Source organism: Protopterus annectens, chromosome 6.part0 (genome assembly GCF_019279795.1).
Source record: "Protopterus annectens isolate FY-2018-M chromosome 6.part0, PAN1.0, whole genome shotgun sequence".
NCBI lineage: Eukaryota > Metazoa > Chordata > Ceratodontiformes > Protopteridae > Protopterus > Protopterus annectens.
The window spans coordinates 67,952,929-67,967,729 of NC_056737.1; the positions used below are offsets into that span (position 1 = coordinate 67,952,929).

General features: G+C 43.0%; 1 protein-coding gene across 1 annotated transcript in view; it reads left to right on the forward strand.

The window, feature by feature from the left end:
* Nucleotides 1–14,801, forward strand: part of SIPA1L1 (signal induced proliferation associated 1 like 1) — a 2,148,853-nt gene that overhangs the window by 1,876,614 nt on the left and 257,438 nt on the right. The window contains exon 19 of the mRNA XM_044073855.1: nucleotides 12,561–12,678. Within this exon, the coding sequence (XP_043929790.1) occupies nucleotides 12,561–12,678 (118 nt within the window). The remainder of the gene's footprint in view (nucleotides 1–12,560; nucleotides 12,679–14,801) is intronic.

Consider the following 14,801-nt stretch of genomic DNA (forward strand, 5'->3'; position numbering starts at 1 on the left):
AACTCGATCCATGCCTAGAAAACTGATGCCCAGACTGCATGGTCAGGCCCCTATGCCTAAAAAACAAATGATACGAATGGCTGAGGAACTTATTACTCTAATCAGGGGAAGCCACCCTTCCCCCTCTAAGAGACCTAGGACTGGTTTTCCTTCTGATTCTTCTGATCAGGACTCAGAAATTTGTTTCCACTGATGACCAGGATTTACCCTTATCTACCTATGAGGATTCTGATGCAGAGGACTCCATTCCCTCTGCTTCCCCTCCAGAGGAGTTCTCTTTTGGTGAAACCTTGCATACTCTTAGGGAGCATTTTCGCTGGGAAAGCCAGGATTACTCTGACTCCAAAAAGAGGCTTAGTGATTTCTTACTCCTGCCCCAGCACAGGCCTTTAGCTATACCTCCTGCACTGGCCATTGTTGATGATGTCTTCTCAGAATCTAGCTTGGCCCCTGACTTTCTACCTCCTGCTGCCAGAAAACCTGACAGGTATTACAGGGTTCCTGACTCTCACAAGTTCCTTTTTAAAAATCCTACTGCGGATCCTGAGACCATTTCACAGGGACCCAAGGACATTAAGGCCACTACTGCCAAAAATCCTACCCCCTCTGATAGAGATTCCAGGGCGCTGGATAGATGGGGTAAGAAGGTATACACTTCTGCAACCTTGGCCATTAGGGCCTTAACTGCCAGTTTCATATGTTAAAGTATCAGCAGCATATTATTGGATTGCTTAAACAGAAAATGATGTTGATTCCTAATTGTGCTGAAAATAAAGATTTACAGGATTTAATGCATTCTGCTGAACAAGTTGGAAAACATACTCTGCAGTGTGGCTATTTCTGGATTGGCTGGATTTTTGCATTTTTTGTTATTCCCATCATGGCAAGGGTTCCAGCTGGGATGGGGCCTCCCTCTCATCCCTAGGGGCTACTGCACTCACAGCATTTTCTAGGGGGGTGCAACTCTAAGGATTCTGGAAGCAGCTACTTGGAGTTCAGTGCCTTTACATGCTTATATTTTGTATATATATTACTGTATATATTTGTACATGTTATTGGGTGCAGGTTGTTTTGGGACTTGTCTTGACTGGGAATCCTCGAACATCTACATTTATGGTAGGTACAAAACTGTACTTTTTGATTCATTAGAGGCATCTTGCAGGGCTGCTGTCACTGGGTCTGTACTTAGAAGGCATGCTTGGCTTAAGGAGCAATCTTTACCAGATCATGTTAAGGCTAAATGGCTGGATGCTCCCTTAAACCAAGACTGCCCGTTTGGCAACAAAGCAGAAGAAGTGCTTAAAAAGATGGAGGAAAAAGCTAAATCTATGCAAATTGTTAAAGATTTCTTGCAAGTACAGCCTCCCAGATTTAGTAGGCATTGGCCTTCTAAGAACTTGTCCTTTCCTGCCTCTTCCATGCCTTCTCAGTCCAAACCCAGAACACTCAGGCTGCAGTCCCAAGGGACTCACAGGACTAAGCAGTGGGGGGCTCCCTCTTCCAAAGCAAGAAGTAGTAAGACTCCCCCCTATGGTAAACTATCTCAGTGACTTAACTTTAAACCTTCCAAGCCGTGCTTAACTGCCTGTTCCTTTAGGGGGCAAGATTGCCCTGCAGGTAAAAAATTGGGAACTCATTACCCAGGACAAATGGGTTTAAAAATTCCACTTCCACTCCTTACCAACCCCAAACAGCTGGCCAAATCTACCCCCAAATCAGTGGGCAGAGGCTCAAAAGCAAGTTCTCTCTCTTTTAAGCATCAGGGCTATTCAACCTGTCCCAAAAGAATGGGGACAAGGTTTCTACTCAAGACTTTTTCTGGTTCCCAGAAAAGACAACTCCTGGCATCCTAACCTGGACCTGTCTATCCTAAACACATTTTTGGTAATCATAAAATTCAAGATGCTAACTCTTCATCAGCTGCTTCCTATGCTTGGCAAAGATGCCTGGTTGGCAACACTGGATATAAAGGAAGCCTACCTGCACATCCCAGTAAGGGAATCTTGCAGATGGTACCTACGCTTCAAAGCAGGCTACATGCACGATTGGTTCTCTGCACTGCCCTTTGGCTTATCTACTGTGCCCAGGGTATTCACAAAGTGCCTGTCTCCAGTCATTGCTTTTTGCAGGCAAAGAAATATTCAAATATACCCATACCTGGATGATTGTCTAATTCAGGCAGAAAGCCAGGACATACTATTGAATTATCTGGCATTTGTAAAAAAAAACTGTTAACTTCTCTGGGGTACACCATAAACGAAAAGAAATCACATCTTGTATTCTGGGAGCAAGCTTGAATGCAACTTCCCAGATGGCCTACGAGAAACAAGTTCATTTGACAGCCTACTTCAAACTACTGGCCACAAAGTCTCAGTTATCTGCAAGGAAAATACTGCAAGCCCTGGGATTAATGGTCTTCTGCATTCTACTAATTCCATATGCAAGACTGCATATGAGGAAACTACAATGGTATCTAAAAAGCCTGTAGTGTCAACATTCTCAGGATCTAGAATCAATGATTCCTATCATACCTTGTCTACAGATAGAGTTCCTTTGGTGGGCAGAGGCCTGCCACCAAAACAAGGGAGTGCCATTCACTCTACCTCCTGCCACCCAAACCCTAACAACAGATGCATCAGACTATGCATGGGGGGCTTACTTGGCAGGGAAGTGCATTCAGGGCAAATGGAACCCAAGTCAAATGCACCTGCATATCAATCAAAAAAAAATGTTAGCTGTACAGAATACTCTGACAGCCTTCAAAGACCACATTCTTCCAGGCCAATTATTGGTAAAGACGGACACCGCCACTGTTATGTGGTATATAAACAAGCAGGGAGGAACCCATTCATACCCTCTCTGCAGACTAGCCATGGCTTTGTGGAACACAGCATTGAGCTACCAAGTGCAACTACAGGCTCAGTTCCTGCCAGGAAAGCTAAATACACTGGCAGATGACCTAAGCAGAAGTCTCATGGACCCACACGACTAGAAACTGGAACCTGGAACCAAAGATATTCAACATGTTGGGAAACAAATGGGGGAGCCCAGAGATAGACCTGTTTGCCTCCCCCCAGAACTACCAATTGTACAAATTCTGCACAAGGACTCCCCACAAACAAGCTTGGAATGTGGATGCCCTGTCCTTCACCTGAAAAAAATCAGTTGATGCCTTTCCCCCTGTGCCTCTCCTCTCCAAGGTACTACTAAAGCTCAAACAGGACAAACCAAGGACAATACTGATTGCACCAGACTGGCCACGCCAACAATGGTACGCCCTCTTGTGCACTGCGTCACTACTGTCACCATGGCACCTGCCTCAGACCCCTACCCTGCTGTCCCAGCAGGAGGGCCAGATTCTGCACCCACAGCTTCAAACCTTGAATCTGGCAGCCTGGCTAATTACCTGATCTCTCTGTTACCATCCCTCAGTAAACAAGAGATGAATGTCATTTGTGAGGCAAGGAGGCCTAGTACTAGAAAATCCTATGCTGAAAAATGGAAAATATTCTGTTCCTGGAGCCAAACTCAGGGGATGGGCACAGCAGCACCAAATTTACCTCAGATTCTGCAATACTTAACTGAGATGCCTCACAAGGACCTTTCCTTTTCCTCCATCAAAATTCATGCCTCAGCCATTTCAGCTCATTACAATACAGAACCACCCCTCTTCTCTCATCTACTGTTGAAGCAGTTCCTCAGAGGGGCCAAAAACTTAAGACCACCCAGGAGAGCCCCTACTCCAGCCTGTGACCTCAACTTTGTATTGGAAAAACTCTCTACCTCCCTTTGAGCCAGCTGCAAATGCAGAGTTGAAATTCCTTTCTTGGAAAACAGCCTTCCTTCTAGCCATCACTTCAGCAAGAAGAGTGTCTGAATTACAGGCCTTCATGGCAGTGGAGCCTTTCATCATCTTTCATGCGGACAGGGTGTCCCTCAGGACCAATCCCGCCTTCATACCCAAATTGGTATCCAGTGTGGCCCTTAATCAGTCCATTCATTTGCCAACCTTCTTTTCTAATCCACAGTACAAGGGGGAATGAATACTGCACTCATTGGACATGCACAGACAACTTCAATTTTACTTGTACAGGACTAAACCTCTCAGGAAATATGAACAGCTGCTCGTTGCATTTGCTGCAGGGGCAGAGGGGAAGCCCATTTCAAAGCAAGCCATTTCTAAGTGGATAGGCCACTGTATTCATTTCTGCTATAAGCACCATGGAAAACCTACTCCACAGGGGATTAGACCACATTCAACCAGGGCTGCATCTACCTCTACAGCCTTTCTCAGAGGTGTTCCTACCAGGGACATCCTAGAAGCTGCTACCTGGAGTTCTATACATACCTTCACCAAGCATTACCACTTGCCAATTATTTCTAAATCCAGTGCTGGTTTTGCCACTGCTGTCTTGCAGGGCCTTATAGCTGGTCGTAATGCTATCTGTTTACCTCCTCCCATCCTTAGTTTTGGGAAGCTACCCAAATGTGATGACTGCAACAGTGAAACACGAAGAACATAGTACAGTTGTGTACACTTACCATAAATGTAGATGTTCGAGTGTATTCACTGTTGCAGACCTGGTTACCCTCCCTCCAGCCCCCTGACTTCTATTGACTATACCTCTGTTCTTGTTTACTATGCTTAAAGCTTTTTGGTGCATTTGCTTTTTTGTTGGTGGTGTTCCCTTGTATATAATTTCTTCCCATTATGGGGGCACCTGACATCTGGGGCAAGAAAAACTGATGTAATGGCATCGGCTGCATGCTTTATACCCATGACTAACTGACATCATGGAAGATGAGACAGCAACCAGCGCAGGACCCAAGACTTTTATAATCAGGCCGACTGAGGGCTACTGTAAGCAGATAACCCAAATGTAATGACTGCAACAGTGAATACACTCGAACATCTACATTTATGGTAAGTGTATACAACTGTACTTTTCATCCCATGTGTCTTCAGTTTTGCATACCATTCCCTTAATCTTTGCTAACATTCCGGTTCAGAGTCTGCTTGCAGTTTCACATTGTCTGCATTCAGCAGCTTTCTGTCCTCCAGCCTGTTTGCTAATGTAGTCCATCACCAGTGTGAACAGCAGTGGGCTCAGAGCTGAACCCTCATGCACACCAACTCCCAGTGGAGACCACTCCGGAAGTTAAAACAATGTAGTTGTCATTAGGTCCTTGTACATGGCCTGCACTAATTCTACCAAATGTTTCTGGTACTTTAAAAGATTGTAGGACTGCCCAAATCAGCTTTCTTGAAACTTTGTCATATGTTTTCTTCAAGTGTAGGACTAGCCGTTTAGCTGGTTGTGCTGCTTCTCGACCTGAATCATAACTACGTAGCACTTAACTTACTTTTCTCCTACTCTGTGTATCCTCTCACAGATGAGGAAATGTGGGCTCCTACAAATAGAACTCTCTTCACCTTGTGTGGTAGATGCCTTCCTTCTTCATCATCTAGTGGTGCAAATTCCTTGGCACAGTTCTACCCTTTCCCCTGATCTCAAAGGTGATCCACAAAATAGCTGAGGAAAGACCAAAAATTAGTATATCCTGCCAAGGATAGCCCAGCATATGTATACCAAAGGTTTTAGTATTTATAGGTACCATATGTCACAGACATATTCCCTGCCCAAGGTGCAGGGCATAAAGATGACGTGTGGATACACACACTTGTAACTACATTGCCACATGCCCGAATGTCATCACTGAAAAACAGTCTGAACTCTCTTCTGTTGTGCTGGTTACCAAGCAGTGTTTCAGGTAAGTGCCCCGTTTGGGGTTTCTTCTTCTTCTTTTTTTTTTTTTTTTTTTTTTTTTTTTAATTTAATGCTGTTGGGTTCATATCATCCAGCAAAGGAAAATGTCAGAGTGAGAGGCAGGTTTCCCTTAAAGATGGTCCTGGCCAGTGCCTTTTCTCTCTGGGTGCTTCCTATGATCATATGCAGTGTCTTATCTGACAGGCTGTTGATCTAAGACCCTGCATATTCATATCTCCTCTTTATCTATTTACCTTGTAAACCAACATCTTAAGCTGCTGGCTGAAGGTGTTATGGCAGAATAATTCCCATCCTGTCGATCAGCTGTTTGTCAAGAAAAAGGCTGAAAAATGTTGGTCTGATATGACTGCTGTCCAGCTGCCCCCAGATGTCTCTCTCCAGGCTTGTGAAAGCCCAAAGGATCATCTGGTGGATGCCATGGATTCCTCTGCCACAACCCCATCGGTGGCTGGGATGGATCTGACTTCTCACACATCCCCGGAAGCTTTACAAACATCTTCTCCTGAAGGGGAAACATGGCTGATAATATCCAAAGGACCAAGGGAGATGCCACAGCTCTTAGGGAGGATATCCCTGCTATGCTTATTGAATGTCGCCAGGGGCTGACTCTCTGAGGGTGTTTTGTGCAGATATCCCTCAGAAAAAGAAACAACCAAACATATTTCTCCAATAGCTAAAGATCCCTAACGTGACTGGTAAGATTTTATTCTGGGATTATTTAATGATTCAGTGAATTTAAAGCCTCCTCAAGGGGTATCTGTGCCTGCCCCTCCCTGGTCTTCCACTCCTCATAAAAGACCCAGGGAACTACTCTTCATATGAGGATCTGGATTCTGGGGAAGAGTCCCCTGGCTTACGCTTCTCAGATTCCTTTCCCTTGTACTATGGTTCAAAGGAAGAAGATTCTATTTGTTCAGATTCCCCTTTAGAGGAGCTCTCCTTTGGGGATACTGTGGCCTGCATGATGGAGTTTGTGGGATTGCTCTCAAGTCTGACATTTGGAAAAGAGATTATGAGCTCCTCGAGATGGAGTATCCTAAGCTATCAGCTGTTCCTCTTGTCCTGGCTGCCCTTATGGATCCATTTTCAGCAGGTTCTTTGGCCTCTGATTCTCAGCCCCCTGCACCCAAGAAAATTATAGATTTTGCAAGGTACCCTGCAAATGTAAATCTCTTTAAAAGTGCCCTTCTGCTGATCCTTCTGTAATATGCATCTCTTCTGACAAGCCCTACAACTTGTTGCCCTCTACCAGGTTGTTCCTTTCAGATAAGGATAGCAGGGCTTTGGAGAGGCTGGGCAAAAAGATTTAGACTGCTGCCACTTTATTCTTGCCGTCCATTAACTATCAGACTCATATGACTAGGTATGTCTTGTCCCCCCTTTCTCAGGTTTCCAAAGCAGTACCTGATCTTCCTGACTCTGAGGGGAAGGTTTCTGCCCTTTCTCTGTTGGGCTCTGCCTCTCATTTTGCTCGCCACTCTGTCAAATGCAGCTATGATGCAGCTGATGCCTCCTCCATGGTTGCTGCCTTTAGTTCTGTTATGAGGCGTTACTCTTGGCTTCATCTTCAGACTTTGCCTGATGACATTAAGGCCAAATAGTTGGATGCTCCTTTGGGTAATAAAAAATCTTTGTGGTGCTGCTGCTGAACTTTTCAAGTTCCTCCAGGATAAGGGTAAAGCCTTACAGGAGTTGAAACTTATTTTTGTTTCTCCTATTCATAAGTTTCAGAGAAATTTTCCTTCCAAATCTGCTTTTGTTTATAGGCAGTCTCTCCCTCCTCCTAAGGGAAAAAAAAGGTTTTAGATGTGTACCTCCTGCTAGATCTACAGAAACCTACTTTTCAGGATAAGCTGGGTTCAGTTAATTTGTTTCTCCCGTTTCCTCAGCCAGATTGCCTTGTTTCTCTGTCTTTCTCTCTCTCTTCCAAATTGGTTAAACATCACAGTAGACTTTTTGGTTCTGTCCATTATCTACCAGGAATATTTCATGGTTTGGAAACCACTTCCTCCCTTTTTGACCATCCCTCAACCTCCTGAAGAACAACAACTTCCTATTTTCCCAGATGTACTCCTTTCTGTTTTGGTCCAGGGCACCATTCAAGCAGTGCCCCTTGCTCAGGGAGGGAGGGGGTTTTATTCCGTAATGTTTTTAGTTCCCAGAAGGAAGGGCACTAGAGACCAATTCTGGATCTTTTCCATCTTGACACCTTTCTCAAGATTCCTTCCTTTTGAATGTTCTCTCTCCAGATTCTACTCCCCCCTTTCTTCTACCTCAGGCCATTCTGTTTTTTTTTTTTTTTTTTTTGGATCTCCGTGATGCCTGCCTTCACACCCCCATCCATCCCCTTTTCAGGAAATGTTTGTTTCTGTTTTTCCTTGCATATTCATTCTCTGCTATGCTCTATGTCCTTTCTCCTACCCCAAGGGTATTCATCAAATGCCTTGTTCCTGTCATTACCTTTTGCAGGTTGAGTAGTTCAGATCTTTCCCTATCAGGACAATCTGCACTCTGCTTCAGGATGTCCAGTTTACTTTTACTGTGTTACAGAGCTTGGGGTTTACCATAAACTTCCAGAAATCAACTTGACACCTTCTTAGGATCATATTTTCCTTGGTTGCAGACTTCAGACCATCCCCATGCTGGCTCTCTGCCTGCTCCCAAGGCCTTGCCTCTGCTGCCTTTTTCCAGTTTCTGGTTCTTCTGGCTTCAGTCATGGTCAGGGAATTTCTCACAGTCCTCAGGTTCATGGCTTCCACCATTCTCGTGCTCCCTCTGGCCAGGCTCCACATGAGAAAGCTTCAATGGTATCTCAAGTCATTGTGGCATTGCCACCCCCCGAACTTCTCCATAGCATTCCTTCCCTGCCTCACGCATGACCTTTAGTGGTGGATTCATCAACTTTCTCTCCTCCCAAATCCTCTGTAGTCCCATCTCAAGCTGTTTACAGACACCTTGGACAAGGGCTGGGGGTCTCCTTCAGCTCTCTGAAGGTTCAGGGTCTCTGCTTCTGCATTAGAGGTTGGACCACATCAGTATAAAGGAGATGAGGGCCCTGCTTATGGCTCTTAAGGCTTTTCATTCTCTTTGTCAATCAGGGCCCCTGAAAATTTTCACAGACAATACCACAGGGATGTGGTACGTCAACAGGCAAGGTTACACAAAGTCCTACCTCCTTTGCAGACTGCCATTTAGCTGTCCAGTATTAAGTGACTCTTCAGGCAGTTTTACATTCCTTTGGAGCGCAATCTAGTGGCAGGCTGTCTGAGCAGGTCCGGTACTCACAAGGTCAAAATGTATGCTTCACAGAGATGTATTTCTGGACATTGTCCATCGTTGGAGTATTCCTCAGGTAGATTTTTTTTTCCTCCCCTCTGAACAGACAAGTTAATCTATTTTGTTCTGGTGTGGAAAGTGCATGTCGTGTCTTTTCATTCGAAGGGGATGTTTCTGTATGCCTTCCCTCCCCTTCCTCTGTTACCACGAGTCTTCCACAAGATCAGGCAGGACTCCCCCATAATATTGCTGGTGGCTCCCTTTTGACCCAGACAGCATTGGTTCATCTCTTCTTTCTCACCTGGCCAGGGGCAATCATCACAAGTTACCTCACCAGGTGAATCTTCTCATAAAGGGTCTCTTATCTGTCCTCACTTATCCCCTTCTCCAACTGATGCTGTGGGTGATAAAGTTGTGATGCATTTTAGGCACCTGTTTACTGAGGACATGGTTTGGATCCTGTAAGAGACGAGGAAACGCACTAACAGGAAGTCATATATGTCCAAATGGACAAGATATTGTGTTAGGGGATCCTGATGGTGAGCGAGGCACCAATCTGTGGAGGTTCTTCTGGTTCTCTCTTGGACTGAATCATATGTTGGAAAAATAACTGCCACACTTTGAGCCAACAGTGACAGTTGACATAAAAATACCTTTCATGGAAGACCATTTTTGTGGTGGCAGTAACTTTGGCCAGGAGGAGTCCTTTCTGCTCTTCCACACAGATAGGGTCACGTTGTGCATCAACGCCTCCTTCAAGCCAAACATTTCAACAGAGTTCACATTGAGTCAGGCCATTCAACTCCCAATCTTTTTCCTAAACCATAAAACAAAAGTGAAATACCCCTACATTCCTTAGATGTTTACAGGCAGCAAAGGTGCTGCTTAGATGGAACAAAGGTCGAAGAAAGACTGACCATTTCTTCAGGGAAAACAGAATGAAGATTACATCTTAAAGTATACTCCAAATGAATCTCCCATTGTATTATCTTTTACCAAAAATACCATGGCAATTACTAGGAGGCATAAGGTGTCACTCCTCATGGGTACAGCTAACACCATAACCTTTCTGAAAGGAGTCTGAACACAAAATAGCTTGGTAAGCTGTTGTGTGATGCTCAGTACTTACCTTTTCCAACCAGTACAGACCAGACAATGTCTAAGGTTGGAGCAGGGTTAACTTTAGCAGTCCTGAAGAACATCTCCTCATTCTCAGGGTCCCAGCCACCCAAGGGACAGGTGCTGAATGCTTTGGGACTCTGCCCTGACGCTATGACTGGACTGCAGCAGTGATGAAAAACATAGTTGTGTTAGCAGTAGCATGAATGAAGATGTTAAGAGAGTTTATAACGGCAGAGCTATAGGCTGTGTTGCACATTTGGCCATTGCAGTTATTGCAGATGAATTAAGAATGTGAAAGTGTTTTTTTCCAGACATTCAAAACAGTACATTGCTTTACAATTAAGTAAATCAAGTCAGCCAGTGAATGTTGCAGTATTGAAATGTGCATGTTTTTCACAAGTAAACCTACCAGGGCATTAACAACTCGGAAGTATTCAGCCAGAAGAGTAGCAGTAACAACACTTATTTAAGTACTTAAAAGGAAGACAAGGGATTACACTTTTCTTTCTACCAGGGGTGGCGGGCACATGATGAAGTGTTGGTATGATCTGAAGTAAGGCTTAACCATCCAGCAAAACTGATGGATTTATATGTTGAAATGACAGGAAAATAGTTAGCTTTACTTGTCGAAATGCCTGATGAAGCAGAGTCTGAATGATAACCTTTCGACGAACACCTAAAGGCATTGATGTGTTTAATGAGATTCGCCTGCCATCTTGTGGCAGTTAAGGCAAATTGCATTATATATGAAAATGTATATGCGTAATGGATATTTATTGTTAATGTACAAGATTTTTAAATTTTAACAAAGCATTAAGCATATAATTTAAATTGACATATTATAGAGTGAATTCTTTATGGTGCCATTTTCTGTATGAATTATTTGATTTGAATTAGGACTTTAAATTCCTGATAAAGTGATGTCTGTATTATATATGCCAAGTTTTGAGGCTATTAAATATATTATGTATACTACCTGTATTTAATGATGTAGTTTGTTGCCCTTCAAATTGCCACATTCCTTGTCACCATAGATATGCATGCTGTAAATTTAGTGGCATTAGACAAGCCTTACTTAGTTTAAAACACCTCCTGGTGTGTATTTAAGACGTTTCTGCCATGCGAACAATCTCTTTTAAGTTTTTATTCCCATAGCTCTATTTACTGTCGTTTCACAATTGACATTTTACACAAACATCATGCATGCTGCACCTTTTAACTTGCACAGTGCTCTGCTTAGCCTACTTTTTTGTATTATTCAGATTTTTCCTAAATTGGCTTTATTATAGCAACCACATTATTCTTTTAAATTAACAGTCCCCTTATTAACTAGTTCAACATTTAATAAAGTAAAAATAAGTAATAGAAATTAATATCTATTTTTAAACCTTAATTAAATCTTCTAACTTAACTGTTTGTAGTGCATTGCTCTACTTCCTCTTATTACATTTACTTCACTCCTGACATTGATTTTTAATGTATTTTGTTCCTCTTTCATCTCAATTTTTTTGCCCTACATTACTCATTGTTCTACCTTTTTATTGTAAGCTGTTTATTCTCCCCCCATTGTTATTCACCAGACTTGCATTTCTTTCTGTATCCACCTTATTCCTTTTTTGTTGTAGAATTCCTTCTAAACTTGGCATTTCCTTCACTAACCTCGTTATCAGTATTAATTCTGTCTCAGGGGGATCCCTTGCCTCTATCTGCACATTATAACCTTCTTCCCTACTAGCGTAATCTAACTTAAGATCCAGGATTAAGGCTGTAATAGAAAACACCCACATCTGCAGAACACAGTCTTATAGACCACCTTCCTGGATGATGGGCCCTCCTGTTGGCTATCACTCCTGTAATTCTCTCTCTCTCACTCTCTCTTTTAAGTGCATCTGTTGTACCTGTAATATATTTGAGTGTTGGCATAACCATTGCTGACCACTTCCGAAATCTCATTGAAACTTGCACTTTCAAAATTTTTCATTTTTATGTTTCCCTTCCCCTAAAGAAGTAGAAAAGTTTAATTTAACCTGTGTTTTTATGGTTTATATCTTGATTTTTTGTTGTTGGTATGAAGACCATAATTTTTAGTTTGTGGGACATTTTGTCACGAGTACACAGAAGATTCATTAATCTCCAGGCAGAGGTTACTTAGGCCCAAGTTCTATCCTGGATGGTGCTGTTACCAGGAGTCTTGATTTCTGTATTCTTTCTTTGTTTCTCAGGAGTTTTAGTGATTGGCTTTCGGATTTTTTTTTGGTCTGCAGAGTTTGATTAGTTCAGAATTTTAATTTTTTTAATGGAACTTGTGACTGGAGAAGTCTCTCTCTTTGCTCCTTTAGTAATGTTTGATCCCCTATTTGGTGTGTTTTTCAGTTCAGAGAGCTTCATTCTTTGCTTCTACAGATGCTACTCACAGCCCGGAGAGTCCTGCTACTGCAAGCAAGCCGTTGGACAGTCAGACATCACCACAGGACAAGCCTTATACTACAGAGTAAGTAACAGGCACTTTTGTTCATTTGTTAGCAGGTAGACCCTGCCACATTGAGTTCCTGATGATTTAAGACCAGTAATTCATGACATGTCTGGACTGAGACTACTGCTGTTGGACCCTTACACAGTTGTGTACAATTGTCATTGTTTTACAGTAGCTGATGTGCAATGACCTACCAGTAGGAATTCAGCTGTATCCTGATGTCTCTGTTATGAATTTTTGACTCTACTTTAAAATTACTTGTCACTTTTGCTAAACTGTGACATAATCTTCACAGACTGCATAGATGATAGTCACAAAGATGTTACTCTTTTGTAAATTAAATTTGTCAAAGTGCAGATTGCTTATGACATTTGTCAGGGGTTTAGATTCTGGTAAGATATTTATTAAACAAATATGTAAATCAAGCATTGAAGCCACCTTGTTAAGTCACTTGTTGTTGTGCACGTCACTTGACTCCAACCTGAGTCAGAATCAGCACAGTTCAGTATATGCTACACTCAAACAATGATTGTGAACCAACTATTCTCAAGCAGGTTGTATTCAAAACAAACTGTTATGTCTTAGTGACCCTCTGTTTTAATGAATACGTAAATATTAAATGCGTATTAAAAGAAAAACAAGCATCACAGTGACATATTACTGTGGCAGATTAGTGCAGAGTACTAGTGCCTAGGATACCGGCTTGATTCCTTCCCCCTTCATTTGTCTACTGTGTGATTCTGAACAATTCAGATGTTCTTCGTGTTTCACTGTTGCAGTCGTCACATTTGGGTTATCTGCCTGCAGGTAGCCCTCAGCCAGCCTGAATACCAGAGTCTTCGGATTTCTGCGTCGGTTGCTGTCGCTTCTTCCTTGACATCAGGTTGTCGGGTATAAAACATGCAGCCGACTCCATTACGTCAGTCTTTCTTGCCGTGCGGTGCCCGAAGCACTGAAATTTACGTTTTCGAGTTTCAGACCCGAAGTCTTCAAAAAAGATAAGTAACCCATTGGGGATCCTTATTTCTTGCTCTAACAGATGTCAGAAAAAAAATTAACAATTTTCTTGCCTGTGGAAAGCAAATACCTCATAGAGATTTTCATTCTTACTGCATCACCTGTTTAGGCCCAGACCACGACGTCCTTCACTGTCGGTTTTGTGTCTTGTTCAACCCCCGAACTATTCGTCGTCGGGTTATTTTTGTAGGTAAATACTTTCGTTCTCTATCTCCGTACTCCGAAATGGCTTTGTCAAGCCATCTGACTACTGATCTTCCAAAAAAAGTAAGGATAAAGACAGAGACAGACCGCATAGGTTCAAAACTGCCGATGACGCTTCCGTTAAGCTAGTCACCAATCCACCGGTACTCAGTGAGGCACTTTCACAGCCCCTGATACCCACTACTACAGATTCGCAGGCCTCTACTGAGACCCATTCCGCGAGATGCTTCTTCGACTGTGGAACCTGCGAATGTCTCTACTTTGGATGGGTCCAGAGCCACTGTGCAGGCACCGGCTTCTGAGGGTGTATTCAGGCCTACAGACTTTCATATTAAACCGACAGCATTGTTTCCAACTAGAAATACCAAATTCCTCAGGCCTAAAACTCGCACTATGCCTAGAAAAACGACGACCAAACCGATGACTCAGGCCCATATGCCTCAAAAACAAATGCTTAGAATGACTGAAGACCTCATTTCTTTAATTAGGGGAAGCCAGCCTTCCCCCTCTAAGAGACCTAGAACCGATTTTCTTTCTGATTCTTCTGATCAGGAATCTGATATCTCTGCTCCTTCTGATTACCAGGATTTGCCCTTATCTACTTATGAGGATTCTGATGCAGAGGATTCCATTCCCTTTGCTTCTCCTCCAGAAGATTTTTTTTTTTTTGGTGAAATATTGCATACCCTTAGGGAGCATTTCCGCTGAGAAAGCCAAGACTATACTGAGACTTAGGCATTACTTACTCCTGCCTCAACACAGGCCTCTAGCTATCCCTCCTGTTCTGCTATTGTAGATGATGTTTTCTTAGAATCTAGCCTTACCCCAAACACTTTACCTGCAGCTCCCTGAAAACCTGACAGGTACTACAGAGTACCTGACTCTCACAAGTTCCTCTTTAAGAATCCTACTGCAGATCC